Below are 27,616 nucleotides of genomic sequence, written 5' to 3' on the forward strand. Positions count from 1 at the left end.
CTGTGTATTTCCATCAGACCAATTTATGCCCAATGCTTTCCAAAGTAGGCCATGTTTTAATTAGATGCTGTCCTTGCATCCCAATGGGTCTTTCCCTAGCCTGAAAGGTAGCATTTGTTTGTTAATCTGTTTTAAACTGTTTTTAATGTTGCATTTTGAAATTGCTGCAACCTGTTCTGAAACCATATGGTGAAGGAGGTCAGGGTAATAAATCAACTAAATAACAATAATGTGTAGCCAAGTAGGGGCAGGGGGGGCAGCTGCCCCTCATCAACAAAAAATCAATAAAAATACATAGCTAACAGAGGTTCTGCCCCCCCAAAAAGGCCTGCCAGTCCCCCCCCCCAAAAAAATTCTTGCTATGCCTATGATGCGTACAATATTGAGCAACAATATTTTGCCTTTGTTGAGCAACAATCTGTCTTCTGAGGAAGAAGGCATGATGATATCAGAACCATAGGGGTGGGAAATGGCTAATGGCTGACTGTAATGATACGAAATTGATGTCAGTTATTAATAATAATAATAATAATAATAATAATAATAATAATAATAATAATAATTTATTATTTATACCCCGCCCATCTGGCCGGGTTCCCCCAGCCACTCTGGGCGGCTTCCAAAAAAACAGAAATTCTAAAATACAGAAATCCATCAAACATTAAAAGCTTCCCTAAACAGGGTTGCCTTGAGATGCCTTCTAAAGGTCTGGTAATTGTTCTCTTTGACCTCTAGTGGGAGGGCATTCCACAGGGTGGGTGCCACTACCGAGAAGGCCCTCTGCCTGGTTCCCTGTAACTTGGCTTCTCGTAATGAGGGAACCACCAGAAGGCCCTCGGAGCTGGACCTCAGTGTCCGGGCAGAACGATGGGGGTGGAGACGCTCCTTCAGGTATACCGGACCGAGGCCGTTTAGGGCTTTAAAGGTCAACACCAACACTTTGAATTGTGCTCGGAAACGTACTGGGAGCCAATGTAGGTCTTTTAGGACCGGTGTTATGTGATCTCGGCGGCCGCTCCCAGTCACCAGTCTAGCTGCCGCATTCTGGATTAGTTGTAGTTTCCGGGTCACCTTCAAAGGTAGCCCCACGTAGAGCGCATTGCAGTAGTCCAAGCGAGAGATAACTAGAGCATGCACCACTCTGGAGAGACAGTCAGTGGGCAGGTAGGGACTCAGCCTGCGTACCAGATGGAGCTGATAAACAGCTGCCCTGGACACGGAGTTGACCTGTGCCTCCATGGACAGCTGTGAGTCTAAAATGACTCCCAGGCTGCGCACCTGGTCTTTCAGGGGCACAGTTACCCCATTCAGGACCAGGGAGTCCTCCACACCCGCCCGCCTCCTGTCCCCCACAAACAGTACTTCTGTCTTGTCAGGATTCAATCTCAATCTGTTAGCCGCCATCCATCCTCCAACCGCCCCCAAGCACTCACACAGGACCTTCACCGCCTTCACTGGTTCTGATTTAAAAGAGAGGTAGAGCTGGGTATCATCAGCATACTGATGGACACCCAGCCCAAACCCCCTGATGATCTCTCCCAGCGGCTGCATATAGATGTTAAAAAGCATGGGGGAGAGGACAGAACCCTGAGGCACCCCACAAGTGAGCGCCCAGGGGTCTGAACACTCATCCCCCACCACCACTTTCTGAACACGGCCCAGGAGGAAGGAGCGGAACCACTGCATGACAGTGCCCCCAGCTCCCAAGCCCTCTAGACGGTCCAGAAGGATGTTATGGTCGATGGTGTCAAAAGCCGCTGAGAGATCCAGCAGAACAAGGAAACAGCTCTTACCTTTGTCCCTAGCCCGCCGGAGATCATCGACCAGTGCGACCAAGGCAGTTTCAGTCCCATGATGAGGCCTGAATCCTGACTGGAAGGGATCCAAATGGTCCGCTTCTTCCAGGCGTGCCTGGAGTTGTTCCGCAACCACTCGCTCAATCACCTTGCCCAAGAATGGAAGATTTGAGACTGGGCGATAGTTGGCCATATTGGCCGGATCTAAAGATGGTTTTTTAAGAAGCGGTATAATAACCGCCTCTTTCAGCGGGTCTGGGAAGATGTCAGTAATTTTTAAAAGATTACTTCATCCTCACCACCACCACCACCACCATCACCACCGTCAAGGGGAAAGTCCAGAGAAGTTTCCTTCAGAGAAAAAATCAATACGCACATGGTGTCTCTGTACTAACCGATTTATTTACAAATGTACAAATTGAGCAAGGACTACAGAGGCACAGAAGCAAGTACACAGGAGAGCAATTCTAGGTTCACAGCTGCATCAAGGCCATACAACCCTGTTCCCCCCCCCCCCCCGGCAAAAAAATAAGCTCAACCTCATAGCAAATCTGTCAATCAAACTGTCCTTCAAGTCTCCTTGCCCTTGCTCAAACTAAACAAACTAGTTCCGTCCTGCAAATGGATGGAATTTGTAGGCACATTCCAAGCTCATATTTAGATAATGAGCAACTTGAGCACCCACTGAACGCTTGCAACAATGGCTAAGCCTAGGCAGAGAGCATGAATTTTATGAAGGCAAAGACAGAAAGAGAGAGGGAGGAGGGATTGGGCCATATCCACAGGTACTGTGTGCAAAGGCCTTTTTAATAATCGGCAAGTTTCAAAATGCTCGTCATCATGCGGTCAAACTCGGTGCTGCAGAATTTTAAAAAGCAGGTATAGAAAACCAAATGACATATGTATGATGCAAGCGGTTCGAGAGCTGGAAGGAGACTCCGTAACTCAGAAGGGACAATGCTTATCTCTAGAAACGGTTTTCAGGGTTATGCTAGGAGGTCAATAGTCTGCCTCCAACAAAGAATTCTGGGCGTTCTAGTTTGGTGAGGACATTGATAAGTCTCTGGTAAGGACCCTTCACATCCCTTGCAGTGAAGGAGGAATGACTTGGGTCAGTTTAAGTCTGTGCAGTGACTCACAGACAAACTTTGGTTCCCGAACGCCTCTGGCTCCTGAACGCCGAAAACCCGGACGTAAATGCTCCAGTTTTTTAATGTTTTTCGGGACCCGAATGTCCGACACTGCTTCTGCTTGAATGCAAGAAGCTCTTGCAACCAATCAGAAGCCACACCTCAGTTGTCGAACGTTTCGGAAGTCGAACGGTCTTCCGGAACGGATTACGTTCGACAACCGAGGTTTGAATGTACAGTGGAACCTCGGTTCACGAACACCTCGGTTTACGAATTTTCGGTTTAAGAACGATTGTAACCCGGAAGTAAGTAAACCGAGGTTTCTGAGGCCTACGGAGGCCTCCGCGAAGGCCTGAAGACTGGGCCGCAGCTGCGGAGGCACTCCCATGGCTCCGCGGAGGCCCAGAGCGAAGGCCCGGCCTCCGCAGAGGCGGCGGACGCTCTGATGCCTTCGTGGAGGTCTGGAGCGAAGGCCCGGCCTCCGGAAGGCATCAGAGTGAAGGCCTCTGCAAAGGCATTGTGATTGTGGAAGACGACCCTGAGCCCCCATCCAAACAATGACTATCATCAACCCAGGTAAGAAATAAATGTTAATTTTTTTCACCTAAAATATTGTCTGATTTATTTTATAGTATAGTACATTGATTATTGCTTTCATTTTATGGATCGATGGCCTCATTAGACAGTAAAATTCGTGTTAAATTGCTGTTTTAGGGGGTGTTTTTCATCGTCTGGAATGGATTAATCCACTTTCCATTACTTTCAATGGGAAAGGTCGCTTCAGGTTAAGTACGCTTCAGTTTAAGTGCAGACTTCCGGAACCAATTGTGGCTGTAAACCGAGGTACCACTGTACAGTATGTTGATAGTCAAATCGATCCAGTGCAGAGGAAAGAAATGACAAAACCTGAAACAAAGTCATAGTGTAAAATTTGATTCCAAAACATTGTTTCCATGTAATGTCAAGGAGAGAAACAGGAGAATGGTTTGCCCGTTGTCGCCGATACAATACTCATTCTGCACTAATTAATGATGATTAGAAGGGTTGTTTGTTAAACCACTCCGGAACTTGCTGCTCTGCAAGGGGAATTAGGGTCTCCTAAAGTGCCCTCAACAAAGTTCAGCTCCCAAAATGCTTTGGGGGGAAGCCATGACAGTTTAAAGTGGTATCATAGCACACTAAAATGTATAGTGCAGACATGGGTGCATCTAGGCCTGTTCTCTACATGCCTTTGAGTAACCTAGGGCAAACCAACGGCCTTGCACAGCCCTTAGCTTTGAGCACATATTGGTAAGTGCCTCTTTCCAATGTTTTAAGCAGGAGACGGCACACACACACCCCGACCACCTTGCCCCACCCGCCGCATCTGAAGGCATTTCCCACCCCCAAGCACTTTTCCTGCAGCCGTCGCAAGGTTCTGTGACTACGAGGCCCTCCTTGGTGGTCGCCCCCAGGGAAGGACATCTTGGCATCGAAAATTTTCATTGCTCGCAAATAATGTAGCTTCCCCCACACACACACCTTGGATCGAAGCACCTTCCTGCTCTCAGGAGCAAAGTTTAATGTAGGTGACAGTGGAGCAAACGGAGAAGAGGGGAAACACCCTCTCCGTAAAGGCGACGTTGAAGGTGAAAATGTGCTGCATGTTGTCAGCGTTGTAGAAGGACACCTCTTCCCCTTCGTAGTCCAGGTAAACCCTGACTTTGTGGAGCCTCTCAGGGATGAAAATCGGGGTGCGCTTGGGGACCGTGACTGCCCAGTACCGCCCGCCTGTTTGCTGCAATGCCCAGATGCCCTCTTCGGGGCTAAACTGGGTCAAGCCTTTCCTGCGCACCGACTCCTTGGCCACCCCAAAGGCCCAGCCATCGGCAGACCCCACCTCCACCTCCCAGTAATGCCTCCCCGACTTGAAACCCTCGGTGGACAGGACGCGAGAGTTGGTGTCGAAGCGCTTGGGGTTGTCAGGTAGGTCTTGCTTTCTGCAGCCCATCCTCACGCCCTTGAGGTCCGAGGAGAGGATGAGGAGGTGGTTGGCCGTCTCTGGGTCCAGGAGCAGCTCCTCTAGGAGGCAGGATAACAGCGTTAAGTCAACCCCCCCACCCCGCGGGGATAACATTGAAAATTAACTGGGAGGTAGGGCATATGCCAGGCATCCCTCCATGCAGAGCATCTGGGCAAACAATGACAATTAATACAATGAGGTTCATAGATATGGGCAGTGCTTTCTTCTGGGGGGGATGCTGGGGTACATTTTGTGAATCTCTGTACTTTTGTCCATTTACTGTATTTATTCCCCCCAATTTGAGCTATAAAATGGTGGGGGGTTTCAGTCAAAATGAGAGCACCCCTAAACATTTTTTAAAGAAAAAAAAGCGCTGGGTGTAGGAGAGGAATCCCTTCAGGAACTTCCCCTGAATGCTATCTACCTAGAGACAAGGGGGATTAAGGAGGCAGAGGAAATATTTAGATACTTGAGAAGAGCCAAGATGGCTTTTGGATTGCTCTCCTAGCCATTTCCCTCCTCTCTGCACCTGGGAACACCTGGTGGCAGGGGGTGTCCTGAGGGGAGGGGAGGGGGATGGAAGGAAACCCAGATGCAAAAATGGATATCCTTTGAAGTGCTGCGCCTTGCGGGTTCCTCTGGTGGCAGGAGAGGACTGGCGGAGGTGCAGCATGAAGAAGGAGGAGGATTGAGTGAATATTATAAGGGTAAGATTTTGAATTAGAATACGAAAATCGCCACAATTTGATATAGAAATTAAGAAAACCAGGAAGAAGAGAATCGAGGAAGTCACAAATACAATGTTAAGAAAGTAGGATTTAGAATATGTTATTGTTTTATTGTTTGTTTGTTGGTTTTGTTGAAGGAGAAGCAGAGGGTAAACCAAACCTCAGTGCTCCTCCGTCCCCGTCCCTTCAGTGGCAGGGGAGGGACTGGGGGGGGAGGAGAGGGGGGGAGGTCAAACCTAGCCTTAAAATGGACCCCTTTGACTCTCCACCTCCGCGGGTGTTGCTGGTGGCAGAAGTGGGCCTGTGGGGGGGAGGGGATGAAGGGACAGAATTTATATTGTATTTTTTGTTTGTCTTGTCTATATAAAAACCAATAGAAATTATTATTAAAAAAAATGGATTGCTCTCCTGTACTCTTTTAGATACAGTATGTGGTTTATATATTTATGTGTGTTTATCTTGTGCAATTATCAACATTTATTCTATATTTGAGACCTTAGAATTCCTATAACAGGTTTCACAATTCGGACATCCAATGCCCTTTTAAAATGTGTTGGAGGGGGGCGTTATTGGGGCATTTTTGTTTTTGTTTTGATTATGTATTTTGTGCTTTTATCTTGTGAGCTACCCTGAGACCTGCAGGTAATAGAATAGAATAATTTATTGGCCAAGTATCAACCATACATGGAATTTTGCTTCGACTACATTGCAGTGTCAAGAAAAACGTAATTATTATGATAATGATGATGGTGGTAATAATAATAATAATAATAATAATAATAATAATAATAATTTAAATAGGTTGCGCTGGGATGAAACACAGAGGCATAAGATAAGTAAATTAGAATCACAGCATACATTGAATGCACATTCAACATACGTTTAAACCACAGGACTCTCCCTCCCTAAAAATTTAGAGAATTGGTTTCTTAAGAGCACTGAGATTTGTAGCTCCGGGGGTGGGGAGTAAACTGCACTTCCCATTATTCTTTGGGTAAAGCCACACAATTTAAATGGGAGTTGGATGTGCTTTAAATGTATGGTGTGGGCATTTCTGTCCTAGCTTGTTCACACAGCTCAATCACTTTCACTTTGCTCCTCCCTCAATTGAGTTGGGAAACAAACCACTATATTACATAATCCCTGACAGGTGGCCATTCAACTTCTGATTCGAGTGTCCACCACCTTCCCAATACACTTCTGCCTAAAGCCATCGCAGCAACCTTGAGCTTTTGAGCTACGACTGTATTCAGTGACATTACTGAAAACAGAGAATACAGGAGACTGGCAGAGTTTTTATTACATGCATTGAAAAACTACCCTTGAAACTCATTTCTGGGTATACGTATTAACTTGCTTGCCATACACACATAACGTCTGCTTTGAACATTCAGGTGTGTGATCTGGTTCTTCAGAAAGTCTAGCTAATTACCAACACTTACCTTTCTCACCTTTCCCCAATTCATCCCGCAGGTGATCTGAAAGAGGAAGCCCATTAATGAAAATCAGGGCTAATCAGGAACAGCGGAAAGAGATTCTGTCCAAACACCATATACGTACATATTATACTATACAGTACCCATTGTTTTTCATTGGGTACACAGGCTTTTTGCGATGTGTGTTTGTTTTTGTGTGTGTGTGTGCTTTAATTTAACTCCTCTTACAATTACAATCAGCTCACTCGATATGCATATACGCAAACATGTACACAGAGACCCATATAAGAGAATGGAAACTGTTCATAACCTCTGTGTCATAAACAAATATTGTCAATGGCATATACCAGCCTTTCCCAATCTGGCACCCTCCAGGGGCTGATGGGAGTTGTAGTCCAAATTATCTGGAGGGCACCAGCTTGATGAAGGCTGGCACAGACCAACTTGTTCCATGTTCCAGATCTGCTGGTTACGGCTGTCTGCATCAGCTGATTGTCGGGGCTTGCAAAACCACATGCACCGGGCTTCGTAGGTGCTGCGGGACAGGTTGCCTGCAACCTCCCCCCCCCAACACCACTATCTCTTTACCTGCCCCATATCTGAAGCCAGGTGTAGGGCAGGTGGGCATGGCTAGGCCAAAACGACCTCACTGGTCAAATGATGGGACCAGGTAGCCCAAATTAAGCCCAGAAGCCAGAGGTTCTCCACCCCTGATTCCAGCAGTGACCACCCAGAGTCCTCTGGGAAAGCCACAAGCAGGACATGGAGGCAGCTGCTCCCCCCTGTTATTGCCCCCTCCCTCTGAACATGGAGGCTGCTCCTTACGGCTCCTTAATGGCCTTTGGCAGATGCGTCCATGAGACAGCAAATCCCACCCCTGCCCAGTGCAAAAGAAGAATATAGAGCAGGCAACAGGCAGGCCTCTTCGGGAAGAGCATCCCACAAACTGCTGGCTACGAGGTGAATTTGACTAAACCCTTTCGGAAAATCCAGCTAGCACAGAGGCCATCGCTGCCAGGGGTAGTCAACCTATTTATACCTACCGCCCACTAATGCATCTTTCCTGGTGGTAAAATGTCCTTGCCGCCCACCAGTGCTGCAGGAACATCAGCGGCATCACTAGCCTTCTGGCTGCCCGGGGCGGCAAACCAGAAGGCACCCCGCTGGGGGGGGGGCATCCGTCGGGCACATGCGTCACGACGCACACGACGTGCTACAGAGCAGGTTGCCAGGGGGCAGTGCTCCAGCGCCAGCGACCCGCTCTGTAGCGCGACGTGTGCTTCTTCCTACTCAGGTGGAGCGGCAAGGGGTGTCAGCGGGCGGCGCTGACGCTGCTCTCTGGCCCGCCCCTTGCCTCCGCCCCACCAGGCAGGGCCGTCTCAAGCACGTCGGGCGCCCAGGCGCCGTGGTGCGGAGATCGCTCCAGCACCCCTGCCCCACTCCGTTTCTTGCCGCAGCTGGTGGGCGGGCGCAGCGCCCGGCGCCCCCCTACCAGGCCGGCGCCCCACACCACCCAGACTACCCCTAGAGCCGGCCCTGCCACCAGGAAGAAGCGAGGGGCGAGGCCAGAAATATTGGGGCGTCTGCGATGGCAGTCATGCTGCGCTGCCCCCCGCAGAGTGGAGCCCGGGGCACCCCACCCCCTACTGCGACGCCCCTGAGTAACATATACCGTAGAACCGCCTCCCGCTCACCTAGAATCCTGAAATGCCCACTAGTGGGCGGTAGGGACCAGGTTGACAACCCCTGTGTTAGTCAATTAAGAAAGCAGTTCTTTCAGGCTGCCATCAGTCTATAAAATCCATAATGCAAATTGTTATCGAGACTGAGAGAAACGGGTTGGCCTCTCACTGAGCATGCTCTGTGCTGGGCGATGCCACCCCATGCCACAAGCCAAGGCTGCCACTTTCAGGTGCTAAAATATCGAGATTGGATTTGAACGGAGAGGTGTTGCTTCTCTTTACCTTTGAATTTCTTTAGCACTCCCTTGAGGACCACGGTCTTCAGAGAGAAATTGCAGGTGTGGCCCTTCATGTCAGAAGAAACGGGGACCGGCCTCTGACATTTAAGGTCATCACTTCTGACAGGTTGCGAAAATTAGAAGAGTTACTGGACTGAGAGTTTACGACAGACAAAAGAGCAAAGCTTTGCCTCCCAGTTTAAGAGGGTTTGGGGTTGTTTTTTTTACATATGAGGCTTCAAAGGTTGCACTTCACCCCGGTGGCTTCACTGCTGCACAAATAAACAAGAAAATAACTCTTCCTTCTCCCTGGCCCTCCCCGCACTCCCTAATCCTATCTGAGAGCTGGCAGTCCGGCTGCCTAATATAGGTGATGGAAATCTGAGATTGTGAGGGTGGAGAGGGTTTGTATTCACACTCAAAGTGGCTATAAGGAGCCTGGGATTTGTAATGACCTGAGAGAGTCATCTAGGCTGCAGTCTGCAGAATATGCCTCTGAGACTCTACTTCCCTGAATGGCTGACACCGACCTTTCAGTTGGTTCATGAACAAAGAACAAAGAGGGGGTGAAAATGCAGCTCCATACCTGATCAGGGCACTTGTCACATCCTGGAAGAGAAACAGGAGAGGGGAGGGAAAGAGAGTTGGTGGAAGAGCAGTCATCTAACACATTTCATTTAATTCCATTTTTGAATTAGAACCGTCGAGTTGGAAGGGACCCAGAGGGCCATCTAGTCCAACCCCCTGCAATAGCTTCCCGTTTTATTCACATAAATTCCAGAGGCAATGGGTGGGATTCACCTAACCCAGGCATTCCCAAACTCGGCCCTCTAGATGTTTTGGAACTACAACTCCCATCATCCCTAGCTAACAGGAACAGTGGTCAGGGATGATGGGAATTGTAGTCCCAAAACATCTGGAGGGCCGAGTTTGGGGATGCCTGACCTAACCAGTCGCATCAGCAGAACCCCACACAATGATTTCTGCATGCGCAACAGGGCTTCCCCCATCTTCTCACCCCACCCAGCAATCAACTTGAGCGGGGGGTGGGTGGGGCGCGTCAGGGCGGGTATCCGTAGGTTAGCAGTAACTCACAAGGTGTCACTGAATTTAACTCTTTCAAAGAAACACCAGCTCGGGCTTAGTGAGCACAGCAATTCTTCCCCATAGATCTTGCCCCGATGAGGCTTTTGCAAGGATGGAAGGTCCTTGCCGTCCCCCAGCTCTCTAAGCCTCCTCCTCCCCTGGGTCTTTCCCAAGCAACCTGAGACTCCGACGCCTTGTCTGTCTTTGCTCCACCCTCTTCATACCTCTTTGGGTTCTGGGAGACCAAGGGAGAGGGGAGCTGGTCACAGCAGGAGGGGGAGACTCCCTGGTATCTTCAGCAGCCTCTTGGTCCCCATCCTCTCCAGCTTCCGCTTCTGCCTCTGGGCTGCTCTCTGCCACAGCCTCTTCCTGCTCGCTAAACCCTGTTACCTCTTTAGCTTCCGACACCTCCTCCTCCTCCTCCTCCCGGTCTGCTCCCTCTGGCCACTCATCGTCGTCCCACCACCAATCCCCGGGCTCTGAGCCTTCTTCCCCTGGGGGTTCCCACGAGGGTCCCCCAGCTGCTGCCTCCCACCACTCCTCAGCATCCAGCCAGTCCTTGACACCCTGGAACAGCATGCAGGGGGAAGAGAGGAGGAGTGTGTAGAACCAAACGGTGAATATTTGTTCCTTAAAGGCCATCTTGGTAGTCAAGATAACCCCAAGACTGATTAGCAGTTGCTGCAAGAATGAGCTCACTATGTTTATCCGTTTGCTTTGATATATGCTAATTGGCCTGCTTTGATGCCACGCTTATCTCTGTTGTCTTGGGGCGCTTGGCTATTGGCCTAGGAAGAGGAGATAGAGTTAGATGCCTGCCACCTGTGGACCAGTGAGAGGTTCTGGCCAAACTGACGTATGGCATTTTTGTCAGTTTGCATTTCTTCGTACAGAAAGTATTGATCTGATATGTAGAGATCTTTCCTATTCTGATTAGTTCAAGAGGGTCCTAGAAGGTTTCTTCTCTGTGCTAAAGAAGGTATATTTCTATGTGAATGTGGGGGGTTTTTTTGTTTGGGTTACATTTCTTCTGGGAAGCTGTGTACAGCTTTAAACTGCTTCTGTTATGTTTCTGTCAAGGTTATGTTTCTGTCTGGGTCTCACTCACTTTCTGTTTTTCTGTCTCTTTGTTCCAGTGTTCTCTTTCTGTATACTTAGTGTTAAGGTTTAGTCTTATTATAAGTTCTTTTAAGTGTACGTTTTTCTTGGTTTTTGGCCGCAACTGGATTTTTATGGACTGCGCCAATCCTGATTGTACTGGATTTGTGACCATTTATGCTCATTTGCCTTCAGTAGAAAGTAAAGCTCTGCTGGATGAAGTACAATTGCCTCTGGTCTGTTTTTTGGAAAACTCTGCTATGTGTTTAAGATTTTTCCTGCTCCCCCTTCATGGGTGATAGTTTTCTGTACAAGTAATGCATAAAATGTTTGCCCAGGAGTTGAGAGTCTTTAGTCAAGTCATCCCAATTGGCGGCGGTTCGTGCATTAAAATCCCCACCGATTAAGGATTGGGTATTGGGATACTTGACACGACATGATAGTAGATGGTCGTCTAATATTTCCCATCTGGAGCGAAGTTCAAGGGACAAACCTCCTGGCGGGAGGTAAACATTAGAACAGGCATCCCCAAACTGCGGCCCTCCAGATGTTTTGGCCTACAACTCCCATGATCCCTAGCTAACAGGACCAGTGGTCGGGGAAGATGGGAACTGGAGGGCAGAAGTTTGGGGATGCCTGCATTAGAAATTAGCGAGTTGAGAGTCATGACAGGCACTTGCTGTTTCTGTGTTTGCCTCAGCAGCGTATCTTCAGCAATCACCAACCAGGGCGTGTGGGGAGAGCTGTGGGGTGGAGCTGCAGCCTGCTCGCAGCATTGGATCCCAGCGTCAGAGAGGGGCATCCCTCTGGCATTTCTAGCATCCTTCTTTGGTATCCCTGCATCAAACCACTTGCACAGGTGTTATGTATTCAGTGGTCTGTGTTTGCCTGAGCTTGAGTCTGGACCAGGCATCCCAAACCTGCGGCCCTCCAGATGTTTTTGGACTACAATTCCCATCATCCCTGACTGCCGGTCGTGTTAGCTAGGGATCATGGGATTTGTAGGCCAAAACATCTGGAAGGCCGCAGGTTGGGGGTGCCTGGTCTGGACTAAGGATTCTGAGCCCGTGTTCTGATTTGATACATGATACCCAGTCACAGTACATATCAGGGTTGGGGCCTCTGCCATTGGCCCTTAAACCCTGAGTCATGATTTGCAGCTTGGAAGTTTAGATAGCCAATCACGTTGGCAGTGGGAGTGGCCAGGTCTTCAGAAATGTATATAAGAAGTTGCTTTGCCCCTGTTGTCCAATTCTGTTAGTTCAACAAAGGTTCTTGCTGTAATCACTGTGTCTTGCCTTGTGGGAACTAGCCTACACTTCAACAGGCACCTCCTTTGAGCCTGTGGATCAGGGCAAGGGTGGTTCCATCTGGAAAACCTAAGCGCTTACCCTGACGGAAGGATCACCTTGGTGTATGACATTCTAGCTTTCGAGTTGCCACTCCATTCTGCTGCATCCACCGCCATATAGATGCAGGAGCCACAGACACTTTTTTTAAGGGTTCTTCTGCTGCAATTCCCAACAGCTGTCTGGAGAAGGGCTGGAAGCCGGCAGAGGGGGTGCTCAAGTGTTTACTCCACAGCCACCACACCGCCACCAATGCTCATGCCAGGATTGCCTACCATTTGTGGAGTGGTGGCTAAAATATAACATGGACCTGGTTCAGATTTGATAGGTAGAAGACAGGGTGCAGCCGCAGGAGAGAAACAACAACTCTATTGGAAAAGGGGTGGGATGCTGAGAAAAATTAGAAAAAAGGCAAAATTGTTTTTTGACTGTGTATGTTTAAAATGTTGAAAGTTAATAAAATAAAATGTGTGTGTGTGTGTGTGTGTGTGTGTGTGTGTGTGTAGCAGTCTTTCTCATGATCATGATGATGTCCTTAGTACAGTATGCTATGTATAGAAAGAGACCACAGCCCAGATTTCTGGGCTACAGCCACCCTCAGTGAGGAATGCTGCAGCCTTTAAATAGGTCAAAGAAACTGCTTGGCATGGAAACATTAGGTGCAACTTGAGAACGGTGGCAAACAGAAAAATCAAGGCTTTTTAAAGATAAGCACCAGAGAGCACAGCTTTTCTGCAGAGCAATTTTCAAGTGACGGGGGTGAGTGGGAGTATTTCTCTCTCCCCACCCCCACACCCCGAATACAGAAATCAGAAAATATTGTTTCTGAATTGAAAGGACCTCAGTCCTGTTTTAATTCAATTTGTGGTGGATGTCAGGGCGGCCGACATTCTTCCTAACTACCTGTCTCCTCTGCTTTTGACAGCTGCTTGATCCGCAGATGTTAGCAAGTAATAATGCTTCACTTCATGCTGTAAAAAGCTTCACCTGTAACTCTCAGCACCCTTAATGAAGAGTTTTTAGGAGATCCCCACCTCCATGACCTACAATCTCCAGAGTGGCTTAACAATCAGTCCTTCTTCCCAGGGAACTCTGGGAATTGTAGTCTGTGAGGGGAATAGGAGTCTCCTAACAACTCTCAGCAGCCTTAACAGACTACAGCTCCCAGAATTATTTGGGGGGAAGGTATGACTGTTTGAGACGTGGGTGGCGCTGTGGTGTAAACCACTGAGCCTTGGGCTTGGCTTGCTGATCGGAAGGTCAGCGGTTTGAAACCCCAGTTCGAAACTGGGACTGAGTTTCTATTGTTCAGTCCCAGCTCCTGCCAACCTAGCAGTTTGAAAGCACACCAGTGCAAGTAGATAAATACCACTGCGGCGGGAAGGTAAATGGCATTTCTGTGCGCTGCTCAGGTTTCACAAGAAGCGGCTTAGTCATGCTGGCCACACGACCTGGAAAAACTGTCTGTGGACAAATGCCGGCTCCCTCGACCAGTAAAGAGAGATGAGCGCCGCAACCCCAGAGTCGTTCGCGACTGGACTTAACTGTCGGGGTCCTTTACTTTTACCTTTTTATGACTGTTTGAAGTGCTATCATGGTGCTTTAAAAGTATGGCGCGAATGTGGCCTAGGAGACCACCCTAAATGTCGATATTCTGGTCAAATCCAGCACTGCCAAGGCAGAGATAACATGGCTTTTACTTTCCTTGAGGAAAGCACCTTCCTGAGGCAAGGTTTCTAAGTACTTGATCAGGAAAGTACTTAGGTCATGCAAGTTCTCCAAGTGTGCACACATTCAGACATCTACCGGTATCATGGTGCAGTGTGTCAGATACTTTATAGGCAATGCTGGTGATAAGAGGCTTGGCTTTGCACAAAGTTTATGGGATGCATGCGTAATTATTATTATTTGGGGGGGGGGAGTCTTACCTTGAGGAAATCAAGCACTGGCTCTTGGATTTTCTCTTCCAGGTCAGCAATGAGTTTGTTGAGGAAAGAAATCTCCTTGGAGAGCTCGGTGATGTTCTCGTTCTGCCTCTTGGTGATGCCCTTCTCCATCTTGTCCAGCTGACCCAGAAGAAGCTGCTCTTGTTCATGCAGAAACTGGCGCATCCCTTCAAATTCAGAGAGGACCTTCTGTCTCTCAGTCTCTATAGTTTTCTTAAAGAAACAAAACCAAGATTGCCCCTTAGCAGAAGGGCTAACACCACGAGTCTCAAAACACAACTTTGGCCAACTAACGTCAGAATGGGGTCAATAAAAGGGCCCTTCAGAATGGTGGTTTTGGGGTTTTTGGTTTGGCCGCTTGCCTCTTATAGATTCTAACCTCATCCACAGGATCACAGCTTTGTAAGGGATCCCTGGGTGTCATCCAGACTGACCCCCTGAAACCTGTAACCTTACCGTCACTCTGCCTTTAAAAAGAGCCTCTCCTTCAAGAAAGAAGATTACAAGAAAGAAGATTCCACCTAAACATTAGGAAGAATTTCCTGACAGTAAGAGCTGTTCGGCAGTGGAATTTGCTACCAAGGAGTGTGGTGGAGTCTCCTTCTTTGGAGGTCTTTAAGCAGAGGCTTGACAGGCATATGACAAGAATGCTTTGATGGTGTTTCCTGCTTGGCAGGGGGTTGGACTGGATGGCCCTTGTGGTCTCTTCCAACTCTATGATTCTATGATTCAATTAGAAGTGAGGGCATCTACTGTCATGTTTTGAGATGGCAGCCAGACTTACACTTCCCAATACATCTTGCCATCACTTTCCTTATTGCAAAAAGCATTATGGGATGTAGGCTAGTTGCTTACAAGCTCCAAATCCCCTTTAATCATGTAACCTGAATTTGGCGGTATGCGATTTGAATCCTGCCCCTCAAAAGGGAAGCATCTTTTCGCTTCCACAAAGGCGGTAGATGGAGAGTAATGATAAATAAGTACAAACAATAGATGGCAGCAGAGGATAAGGAACAGAGTTATAATTTGCAAAAATTACAAGGGACACTCCTAACCTTTCACCTAGTTTGTCATCCGCACTATAAATTTATGCTCTTGAGTTGAAACTCATAACCGCCACGTAACTGAGGTGCCTGCCCATGAAGGCAACGGGCACACAGAACAGAGGTCTTTGGCTGTGAACCTGTTGCTCTGAAACTCATCCAGATTCCCCTTGTATTCTCCAGTCATGTAACCCACATGAAAGTACATTTATATTCTCTGTTCTGGGTGAGGATGCGGCCAAAGACCTCTGTTCTCTGTGCAGTAATGCTTGGCCGCGGGATTTCAAATTCTTGTCATGCTCTGCGCCTTCAAGAGCAGCTAGATGGGCAGACATGGGCAGTGCATGATAATGCTTATCTCTGCTTTACCAGCTCCACACTTCATCATAATATGAAGCTGTTATGAAAGGCAAAAGAGCAGGCCCCCATTCAACCCTTTTCAGCTCTGTTACATTATACACCCTCATCTGAGTCAATGCTGTACCCATTTGCCAGCTTGTAAGTAGCAACTGATACCCACCAAAAGGTCCTGGCTTTTCTTGTCGTCCTGTGTTTTGAATTCCAGAAGCTCCTGTCTCTCTTTCTTCAAGAAATCCAAACGGGTCTGAATTTGTTCCTAAGATGCAAAAACATAAAATTGTTTCTCGTGCACTTTGGGATCTGTTCTGCAGGAGAAAGTCCAATCCATACCTGGAGCCACCAAACAAGTTTTATACTGATAACTGAGAGATAAAGCAGAAGGTACATACAGTAGTCAGTTGGTCCCATCGCATATTTTTGCTGCATCAGGCTGCAGTTCACCATCCGTATAAAAACGGCACACGTTTTGCTTGCAGAATATTACAAGTTTAACATCCAGCTGGTAGGGGTGGGAAAGACCTGCTCTCTGAGAAAGACTCTGGCTATATATACTGTGTTTCCCCAAAAATAAGACACTGTCTTTTATTTATTTTTCCTCAAGAAGACACACTATGGCTTATTTTCAGGGGATGTCTTATTTTTGTTACGCGTCCAGCCTCGCCTCTTCCTTGGTGCCCTCCAGAACTGCGCCTATCACTATGTCTTATTTTGGGGGTATGGCTTATATTGCGCAAATACTTAGAAATCCTGCTACAGTTTATTTTATGGGTATGTCTTCTTTTCGGGGAAACAGGGTATATGGCCATAAAAAACAGTACCAAGCTAGAAGGAGTTGCGAATTACCGACAAAGGAAGAGTGGGTAGTGAAGTTAACGGAGTATGCGGAATTGGCCAAAATGGTGGGAAGAATCCGAGAACAGCGGGACCAGAGGTTCATCAAGGACTGGACTAAATTTGTTAATTATTTGAAAGACAATTGTAGTCAATTAAATAAGTTGGTAGGACTGCAAGAAGCACTGTAGTGAAGATATAAAAATCATTGTCGAGATGAAATTTTGTGATATATTGGATGATAAAGTTTGAAAAGCAATGGTTAAGTAGTGAAAATACAGAAATTTGAAATGAAATATAGAAAACCCTATGGAAGGTTTGAAGGAAGTCATGGCCCTAAAAAGCCAAAACGTATAACATATGAGGAGGAATTGTAATGAAAAGTTTTATTGTAAAATAAATAAAAATGATTTGGCAAAAAAAAGACAGACAGAGAGAGAGAAGGAGTTGCATTAAGTGGAAACCAAGCACAGAAATCTTGGAGGGACAGTGATGCAGAAGGCTTAACCTAAAGAATTTCTGCTTCTCGAGCAACTACGGCATTCTATGTATTTACTGCATTTTTATCCCAGCTTTCTTCCAGGGGGCTCAAGCTGATCTGCAATAATTCCACCTACCTTATTCTTATAAAACAGCCCTCTGAAAAAGAGTAGGCCGAGAGATTGTGATGGTCACCCATTTGGGCTCCATGGTGAGTGAGGAACTGAACCAGGATCTCTCCAGTCTGATAAAAGCGGGAAATCCCATTGGCAAGAGGAATGCCAGGATATGCGAAATTCATTGGACCCCCAGGACCACGCCATCCCTGACAGCAACTTGTATTTTTGCAGGGATTTGAGTAGGGGTAGGGGGTGTGGGCGTGGGTGTGGATGCGCGCGCAAGACCGGATTAGGTTTGATGAGGCCCTAAGCTACTGAAGGTAATGGGGCCCTTTATATGCCCAGCTGTCCTTTGTCACCAACAAATTGTCGCTGTTTTTTTTGTTGGATATATGCTATAGGGTAATTTATGGACCTAATAGGTATCTAAAGCCATTTGCACATGTTGCCATGCAACCGGTCCATGCAGAATGAGCAAACCAGTGATATTTTAGGGAGCAGGCAGGGCTCATGACTTACAATCATAGGAGCTAACACAACATAAAACGCTGTTACTGTATGTAGGTTTTATTTTATTTGTTTTTTATCTTATATTTTGGAAATGTACATCCAGTGGGTTTTTTTCCCCTTTACATTTTTTAGCCCCCCCCCAAGAGAGTGGGGCACTGTGTGTGTGTGTGTGTGTGTGTGTGTGTGTGTGTGTGTGTGTGTAGTTGCAACTGGCAGTGCCCATTAGGATTGCCAGGTGTTTCAAGCCAGCGATCCTGCCTCCACTCAGAAGCTGAAAGCAGAGAAAGGCAATGCAGTTGTTTGCCTTGCTGTTCCACCTGGCAGCACTAACACCCACGTTGACGAGGATTTATTACGCCCCCAATGTTTAATTTCTAAAATTAGATGCTTCTGGACTCAAATCAGGCTCAAAGCTGCAGTCTCCGACTTGGAGGAACGGGCAACAATTCTCATGTAGGCCACTGTCACAATGATGATTGACAAGGGAGATGCAGTCCACAGTTGGCTGTGTGTTATTTCACATGCTTAACGCTGATGGATACCGAAGACAGGCTATGAGGCTCAGACCTAGTGATCCCTAGCTTGGATGAAGTCCTGCTTGCCGTTTTAATGTGCTAACGTACAATAGACATCAAGGAGTATTAAAAGGAGGGTCATCTTCTCAATGTGCTCAGGCATGGAGAGATGATGACTAATGTGCAGCCATGTTTCGGCCAGGGAGAGCAGGATACAAATAAAAGTTGTATTATTATTATTATTATTATTATTATGGTTGCCTCCAGACTGAATGCATTTCGCAGGAAATGTAAGTTTGCACAGTTAAAGTGGATTATAGTGCTCTGCCAGCCTTGTGCCACTAACTTACTTTTAAAAAGAAACAGAGACTTTTTGCAGTTAGGAAGTGATGGGGAAATGCATTGAAAAATGTGGGATGAACAAACAATGGGAACATGTGCATGTACAGCTGCACAAGCAAATCAAGATGAATTGTCATTGTTAGTACCACCTTTCCTGCAAATGAATCAGAACAAATGCTCAGTAAAGATCAGATCTACTTGAACCTCTATGTAAGCCTCAATAAACAGGTCTTTCAGAAGAGCCCTAAGTGTCAATTTACACTGCTATCTGCATGTCCTGGCAGATCTCTGTTCCTTAGTACCTCCCAGCTTGGCTCCCATTCAGAGCTGGGCCAGGAGGCTTAGCCTTGGTATGTTTGCATTGCCCATGTAGACAAGCTCCCTACATCTCTATTAGCATGTGATACCTGGTACTAACCAGTGATTTATGCCGGCTCATCATAGACCCCCAGTGGCGCAGGGCACCATGGCGCCGGCCCGCCAGGAGGGCGCCGCGAGCTGCGCCCACCCGCTGGCCCGCCGGTCCGCTGCGCAGCTGCGCCCACCTGCCCACCGCGCTGGGAAACGGGGCGGGAGGGCGCCGGAGAGATCGTGCTGTGTCTGCCCGCCCACCGCGCAGCAGCGCCGCGCCCACCCACCCACCGCGTTGGGAAACGGGGCGGAAGGGCGCCGGAGAGATCCGGCGCACCATGGCGACAGGCGCGCTTAAGACGGCGCTGCATAGAGTGGTAGCTGTTCTAGCTAAATTAACCCAGGAGATCTGTGACTTGATCGCCCAATGTTTGTTTCTTCTTTACATGAATGCAGTTAGCCAGGGGACTCCAAAAATGATCAGAGCAATGGCACAGTGGCATTGGGACTGGCTGTGTTATTCCTGCTTCCACACCGTTTTTTCAGTGGTGGCTGTGGAATGCCCTCCCCTAGTGAGCTGCGCCTGACTCCTTCATTGTTAACTTTCAGGAGGAATTTGAAAACATTCCTGTTTACCCAGTCATCTGGTGGCTCAAGAATACTGTTCCTGGCAACCCCAAGATTATTGGACAGAACAATACTGTGACTGCTTGTTGGGTTTTTTAATTTAAATTGTTTTTAGAATGTTCTAATCTGTTTTGGAATGTTTTCCTTTGTTTTCCTTTTCTTTTTGTCTTATTTTTTCTTTTTTATTTTTTTTTATTTTGACTAAGTAATAATCATACATAAATAGGAATAAAAACGTGCACCCCACTACTGAGACCACTCCATTGTAATGATCCAACCTCCCAAAATTTCAACACCTCTTGTGATGGTTTGACCCCTTTCCATTTTAACAGTACAAATTCTACAAACACTTTCCATATCTCCTCAAACTCGCTTCTCCTGCATATTTCCCATCTTACCTTAATGGCACATGTTAATGTATCGTTAATAGCTATATCCCACACCTCTTTATACAATTCTTCCATTTTATTTTCTGCTTGCCCCTTCCACTTCCTAGCTATAATAATTCGTGCAGCCATGCTGTCTGGGGCTGGAGTTGTAGTCCACCCCTGCTCCAAGCACCAGATCACATTAACCCTGGGGTTCCCCTGTAACTTCCCATGACAAAATGGCTTAGCTTCAAGAAGCTTGCTACGTTATTTGCAGTCAGACCATAGCCCTGATTTGAATCACTGCCCTTCGCCAAAACTGCTTTCAAACAGCCTTGGGGACCTATGTAAATTGGCAGCCCTTCCCGGCAGCTGTATTAAAAATAAAAATAAAAAGGAGACCCAGCTGCAGATCTCCCACAAATAGTTTGTCCCTGTGCACAGACCACTTGTGTAAAGGGAAGTTGGTGGAGGACCCCTAGCTTGAGCACAGAACTTGCCGCAAAATCTTCCCGGGCCAATGGGCCGGCCCTTCTAAGTCTGCAGCCATCCCTCCTTCATCAGCTGTAAATTCTATTTTAAGTAGCTATTGGCACTGCACAGCCAAAGAGCAAGCAGGTCTCCTGCTCTCCAGTGTCGGCCTGTGACCTTATTCCCACTTTGGGAACTCTCCCTCCCAGAAATAGATCGGGAATTTGGTTACTTGCTTAACCTTTTCCTGTCTGACAAGGACAAGCAGCACAGGTGCAACTTATGCCTGCCCTCTAATGGGAAATTCAAGCTGCAATCTATGGACCCTTACCTGGGAGTCAGTCCCATTGAGCTCAATGGGGCTAACTACATTACTGAGCAGAGTTATCTAGGCAGGCACTGCCATGCTTGGCTATTCTAAGAAGCCATCCAGACTAGGGGTGGACATTTTTTTCTATTCTCAAGGCCTGCCTTCCACAATTACACATAAGTTTGTGCATTTTTTTGTAAACAAAAACCACGTCTTTATAAAAACTCAGCATTTCAGTGCAAATTTCCCCCCACCAACACAACTTCGTATGCACTTTGAATAAAATACACATTTCTGCAAAGCAATTTCTCTTCTACAATGCATTCCTGTATAATATTTTCACTAATATATGCACTTGTATGCACACTCTACTCTAGTACATGCATATCTGTACACATTACTTGATTGGAGAACTGCTCTGCAAAATTCGGAGACGTGCAAATTTGGGAAGATTGCTATGTTTCAGTTGCGTACTGCTTTGGAAAGTGCAAATTAGGTTTGCTTGTAAATGCAAACGGAATCAAATTCTCTATGTTCATCCTTGAAACCTGCAGCTTTCCACTTTTGATACCAGTTTCTATCCTGTGCCTTTAACCAAAGTTTGACATGGAACTTTTACAATTTAAATAATATTTATATCCTGCCCTCCAGGGGCGTCAGGGGTGAAGAGAGAGAGAATACAGTCTGGGTCCTATCTAGCCATATGGTAATGGGGGCAGGAGGGAGGGAATATTTTCCGGCTGGAGGGCCAGATCATAAACTCCTGGACCCCTTGTGGGCCAAATTTGACAGGTGGATGGGCTCTTATGCGTCTATGACAACATCCTGAGGGGGCTCAGAGAGTGACAGGCGCCAACACCTCCTGCTCTCATTCTAGGCCTCCTGGAAAAGCGAAAACCAATGGCAGTCCAACCCTGAGATCCAAAGGTCTGCCATCCCTTCCCCTCTGCTCTCCTCCACTCCCCTTCCCCAAATTCTGGAGAGAACTTTCCTATCAGCTTTAGGGGTTGTCTTCTTAGCAGCAAACAATGTCCGCCTAAAGGCCTCTGAGCAATCCAGCTATAGGCCACTCCCACCACACCTGCGCAGAACCCCAGCGCATCAGATCTCTTACCTTGTATTCCTGGGCAGCCTCCTCTATGGGCACCACGGTGTGCGGCCTGTGGTCCCGAGACCGGTCGCACACCACGCAGATGGTCTTCTGGTCGTCCTTGCAGTAGAGCTTCAGGGCCTCCTTGTGCTTCTCGCAGAGCCCGTCCTCCTCCAGGCCCTTGCCACCATGCATGATGAACTGGCTGATGATCTCGGACATGTTGGCCAACTGCCTGTTGGGCCTGAAGCTCTTCTCCTTGAAAACCTCCCTGCACTGAGGGCAGGGGAAATCGCTCTCCAGGCTCTTCCAGCTCTTGGCGATGCAGGAGCGGCAGAAGTTGTGGCCGCACTCGATGGAGACGGGGTCCTTGAAGTACTCCAGGCAGACCGAGCAAGTGGCTTCATCCTGAAGGTTGCCCGGCAGGAAGACGGCAGCCATGGCTCCAGCTGGAGTGCCGTCGCCTCCTCCACCACCACCACCACCGTCGTCTTCTCCTTTAACTGCATACAGGGAACGAATGCTTGGCACGAAACACAAGGCGGGCCTTCCCGAGCCAGAAACCAGCTGGTGCCCCGAGGTCATCTCAGGAGTTTCTGGTTTCTTAAATTGGCAAGAAGTCAGGACCGGGGAGCGAACTGTTTAGGCCTGTTCAGAGTTTCAAGAGAGGAGAGGAAAGGAGAAGCAGAAGGCCTCGTTTGGGCTGCAGACACAGAAGAGAAGCTTCCCGTGCCCGCGTGACGGGTGGCATTTCGTTTGCCTCAGCAGGGTTGGGGATAATGATTCATTTCTAACATTAGAGCTGAGGAGACCCCACCGTGCCATAATAGTCATTCCTTTGCATCTGGACACTGTCCACGATAGTCTCAGGCGTATAAGGGGGCGTTATTCGGTTGTTTTTTGTTTTTAATCGCAAATACTTTGTGGCTTTAGATTGTGATTTTATATTTATATTGTGATACTGTATTGTGATTTTATATTGTGAACCACCCCGAGACTTGTGGGCAGTATGCAAATTTAACAAATCATCATCATCATAAGCCTGGTTCTAAATAGCCACGTGGGAAAGGCATTCTATAGGAACTCAGGTGCACAGCTTCAATTTCCGAGCACAATTCAAAGACCTTTAAAGCCCTAAACGGCCTCGGTCCAGTATACCTGAAGGAGCGTCTCCACCCCCATTGTTCAGCCCGGACACTGAGGTCCAGTGCCGAGGGCCTTCTGGCGGTTCACTCACTGTGAGAAGCAAAGCTACAGGGAACCAGGCAGAGGGCCTTCTCGGTAGTGGCACCTGCCCTGTGGAAAGCCCTCCCATCAGAAGTCAGAGAGATAAACAACTACCTGACATTTATAAAATACCTAAAGGCAGCCCTGTTTAGGGAAGTTTTTAGTCTGTGATATTTTAATGTATTTTGATGTGTGTTGGAAGCCACCCAGAGTGGCAGGGGAGACCTGGCCAGATGGGCCGGGTATAAATAATATATTATTATTATTATTATTATTATTATTATTATTGCTCCCCATGTTTCGGGGCTGATTTTTGGTACTTGTAAACTTTATCTACTTGCATTTTGATGTGCTTTCGAACTGCTAGGTTGGCAGGAGCTGCTTGGTCCCAGCTCCTGCCAACCTAGCAGTTCAAAAGCACATCAAAATGCAAGTAGATAATGTTTCCATGTGCTGCTCTGGTTTGCCAGAAGCGGCTTTGTCATGCTGGCCACATGACCTAGAAGCTGTATGCCGGCTCCCTCGGCCAATAATGCGAGATGAGCGCGCAACCCCAGAGTCGGTCACGACTGGACCTAATGGTCAGGGGTCCCTTTACCTTAAACCAAGTTCAATATTATAACTTCGTGATGCCTTAGAGCAGGCTTGTCCAAACTTGGGCCTTTGGCTGTTTTTGGGACTATTATTCCCATGATCCCGGAACACTGGTCCTGCTCACTTGGGATGACAGGAGTTGTAGTTCAAAAAAGCCTGCCTAGAGGTAGGGAGCACTGGAGGGTGGCACCTGAAAATTGGATATGTTCGATCAGAGCATCCGATCCTAATCCCATGTCATCTTGTGTGTTTTTTCCAATAGCAATTCAATTACTAGTAATGACTAGCACTCTGCACCGACTGGAAATGAGAGCGGAGGAAAGACTAGCAAGAAAGAATACCATAGCAGCAGTCTAAAGAAAAGGTTACTAGGAATGTGTCAGGAGCTACAGTAATCTGGGTGCAGCTGCCCCAGGTGATAAAACTATTGAGCTGTAGGCAGTGGTCTTTCCAGTGAATAACCTTCTCATCTGGTACTTCTCTGACTCTACCCAAGTTCATCACTGGCTCTTCCTGGGCAGAAAGGAGTACAAAAGGCATCCTGTTTCAGTTTAGCGTTACTTGAGCAACAAATGACTTTATCCCTCAAGCCCTGACATGCTCCTACCTGGGAGCAAACCTTATTAAATTTGGTGGGGATTACTTCTGAGTAGGCATGTATAGGATCACAATAGTTCACCTTTTCTGAAAGGGCTTGTTAAGAATATGGCACCAGGGGAAAGTGCTGTTTAGAGGGTGCCACATTCTCCATTCCCACGCTGGTTTGACATCCAGCCATTTCATGCTCCCTGGAGAACTGGGATTGGCTTTTATCAGAAGGTGGATGACATCCAGGCAGCTCTACCTATTTTCATCTCCTATTTCGAAGGACGCTTTGGAACTCCTTCAGCAGTGCCATGTGCAAGTATTGCACTGAATGCAGGCCCAAAAGCTGGAGGAGGAAGGCCTGAGAAGTTATGTGTGCACATTCCCTGTTAAGAAGCAGATTCACATATTGGTTGCACATTTCACCAGCTGCAGCTTGTACTCAGTTGCTCCCCTTCCTACGAATCAGTTGGAAAGGACTGTGAGGATCATCTAGTCCAGGGGTTCCCAAACTAAGGCCTGGGGGCCGGATGCGGCCCAATCGCCTTCTAAATCCGGCCTGCATGTTTTTACATGAGTATAATGTGTTCTTTTTATTTAAAATGCATCTCTGGGTTATTTGTGGGGCATAGGAATTCATTCATATATTTTTTTTCAAACTATAGTCTGGCCCCCCACAAGGTCTGAGGGACAGTGGACCGGCCCCCTGCTGAAAAAGTTTGCTGACCCCTGATCTAGTCCAAGCCTCTGCAATGCAGGGATCTTTTGCCCAATGTGGAGCTTGAACCCACAGCCCGTCCCGAGATTGTCGCATGCTCTACCAACTGAGCTATCCCTCAACCCTTAGTAACATCTACATTGGATGATCATAAAATGTGTTACAAGGGGATGCCCTTGAACCAGGTGAAGATTTCCAGTACAGCTACCAGATCATCGCCTGAGGTTAGCGGAATGAGTATTATTCCTATGCTAAGTCATCTCCACTGGTCACACGTTTGTTTCAAAGTGCAATTCAAAGCACTGAACTTTGAAGCCCACCATGTTGTGTGTCCCTCTCCCATCCAGATGGCCCAAAGAGAAGGTGCCACAGCTGGGCTAGAAGTGGCAGAGCAACAGGAGTCTGCACAAGGGGTTGGGACAGCCAAGAGAGAAGTGAACAAGTGACAAGGCACCTCCGCGTTCAGGTATATCCTCTGAAGAAACAACTGCTATTACACTGGCCAGCAAGGCAGGAATCAAGGGCCAGTGTGGATGTATCAGCACCAGCAAGGAACGTGGGTGGCGCTGTGGTCTAAACACAACGGTTTAAACAGGTTGGCGGTTTGAATCCCCGCGACAGGGTGAGCTCCCATTGCTCTGTCCCAGCTCCTGCCAACCTAGCAGTTCAAAAGCACACCAGTGCAAGTAGATAAATAGGTATCACTTTGGCAGGAAGGTTAACGGCGTTTCTGTGCGCTCTAGATTCCGGCACGGTGTCCCCTTGCGCCAGAAGCGTTTTAGTCATGCTGGCCACATGACCCAGAAAGCTGTCTGTGGACAAACGCCGGCTCCCTCGGCCTGAAAAGCAAGATGAGTGCCGCAAACCCATAGTCGCCTTTGACTGGACTTAACCATCCAGGGGGCTTTTACCTTTATCAGCACTAGCAGCAATGGGCTCACATTGAGGTAGAAGGTCATGTTACAGATGAGTCCCCTGTTGTCCGAGGGCACTGCAGCCTGGCAGAGGTGGATGGTTTATTTTGGGAGGCTACACCAGAGCCTTTCTGAACTCCATGGACATTAGAATTGCTGAGGAAAAGCTAGGGAGGTAGTGTCTGGGGTGCTCAGACCAGGCAGAACCAACAGCAGGGTGGGTAGGCGGGCAAGCAAAGCAAGTAGCATCCCTAACCTGATGTTGAGATGTAAATGCAGATTTTTCACAATGGAAGTTAGCTCCTTGGGTTACTTATCACATACAGATGTGACACAAACCTTTCTGGAATGGAACAACTTTAACTGTAAGTATAGCATCACACAGCTTAACGCTTCCCCACCCCACCCCCACCGCCCCCAAACCCCGCCTACTGTTTGATCCCTGCGCATTAGAGGAAGACGCATGAAGGAACAATGTAATTTGTGAAAACTAGGCCTTTCACCAGGGACCCAGGTGGCGCTGTGGGTTAAACCAGAGTCTAGGACTTGCTGATCAGAAGGTCGGCGGTTCGAATCCCAGCAACGGGGTGAGCTCCTGTTGCTCGGTCCCAGCTCCTGCCCACCTAGCAGTTCAAAAGCACATCAAAGTGCAAGTAGATAAATAGGGACCGCTCCGGCGGGAAGGTAAACAGTGTTTCCGTGCGCTGCTCTGGTTCGCCAGAAGCAGCTTTGTCATGCTGGCCACATGACCCGGAAGTTGTCTGCGGACAAACACCGGCTCCCTCCGCCTATAGAGCGAGATGAGCGCCGCAACCCCAGAGTCGGACACGACTGGACCTTTAGGCCTTTCACCACAGGGGAAATATGGGTTTATAAACATGGGCGCTGCTTTGCTGTAACAAGCAGGCTGGGAAAGCCTAAGGAGAAAAGAAGTCCAACAGACTGTGATTTCTTTCCAACTCTTAAACGTCACAGAAATCATTACAGTGGTACCTTGGTTCTTGAACTTAATCCGTTCCGGGAGTCCATTCATCTCCCAAAACTATTCGAAAACCAAGGCGCGGCTTCCGATTGGCTGCAGGAGCTTCCTGCACTCAATCGGAAGCCACGTCGGACATTCGGCTTCCGAAAAACATTCACAAACCAGAACACTCACTTCTGGGTTTGCGGCGTTTGGGAGCCGATTTGTTTGACAGGTAAGCCATTTGAGAACCAAGGTACCACCAAGGAAATTTTACCATCTACGTGGGCACTAGAATGAAAGTTTTACAATACCTAATTTTGCCCTCTACTCTCCTGATGCTCAGCAAGGGGAGGGTGGAATAAGGATTGCTGAAGTGCTTTTTAAAAAAAGCCATGTATACGCATTAAGCTACTTTGGATCATTTTCACACCGTTTTCCTGTTACTGGGAAGGCAACTTTATTAAAACAGGCTTATTTTTTTCCTGTGATATACAAAAAAGCATGGCACTCCTTTAAAACTGGATCCCATTCACTCTAAAATCATGCTGTGTCCAATAAGTGCCATGTTCACAAAGGAAACACCCATTCAGAAAAGAGAGACATTCCAAAAGCAGACAGCGTGAAATGTTTTGAAGAACACTACATGTTTGGATTTTTTTTAAAAAA

At 47.6% G+C, this 27,616-nt stretch overlaps 1 protein-coding gene across 2 annotated transcripts; it reads right to left on the bottom strand.

Moving 5' to 3' along the window:
- Window positions 1–2,178: 2,178 nt before the first annotated feature.
- Window positions 2,179–23,394, bottom strand: LOC118080934 (E3 ubiquitin-protein ligase TRIM7). Of its 2 annotated transcripts, none has more exons than XM_035106978.3 (7): window positions 21,973–23,394; window positions 16,095–16,190; window positions 14,514–14,744; window positions 9,639–9,661; window positions 9,057–9,169; window positions 7,099–7,134; window positions 2,179–4,987 (listed from the first exon to the last, which is right to left on the bottom strand). In XM_035106978.3, the coding sequence occupies exons 1-7, from the start codon at window positions 22,531–22,533 to the stop codon at window positions 4,473–4,475; spliced, it is 1,575 nt and encodes a 524-aa protein (XP_034962869.2). In that variant the 5' UTR covers window positions 22,534–23,394; the 3' UTR covers window positions 2,179–4,472. The 2 variants fall into 2 exon arrangements, with proteins under 2 accessions (XP_034962869.2, XP_034962867.2); XM_035106976.3 differs by having other exon boundaries at window positions 9,057–9,172; window positions 21,973–23,392.
- Window positions 23,395–27,616: the final 4,222 nt, after the last annotated feature.

Source organism: Zootoca vivipara, chromosome 2, assembly GCF_965207765.1.
Source record: "Zootoca vivipara chromosome 2, rZooViv2.hap1.1, whole genome shotgun sequence".
NCBI lineage: Eukaryota > Metazoa > Chordata > Lepidosauria > Squamata > Lacertidae > Zootoca > Zootoca vivipara.

Excerpts from the sequence above, each read along its gene's own strand:
- LOC118080934 (XM_035106976.3), bottom strand. The coding sequence starts at position 22,533 with ATGACCTCGGGGCACCAGCTGGTTTCTGGCTCGGGAAGGCCCGCCTTG. Across the intron at positions 9,662-14,513 it reads CAGTGCTTGATTTCCTCAAG|GATGTGACAAGTGCCCTGAT; the intron begins GTAAGACTCCCC and ends TTTCTCTTCCAG. Across the intron at positions 7,135-9,056 it reads AGTGCTAAAGAAATTCAAAG|ATCACCTGCGGGATGAATTG; the intron begins GTAAAGAGAAGC and ends TTCCTCTTTCAG.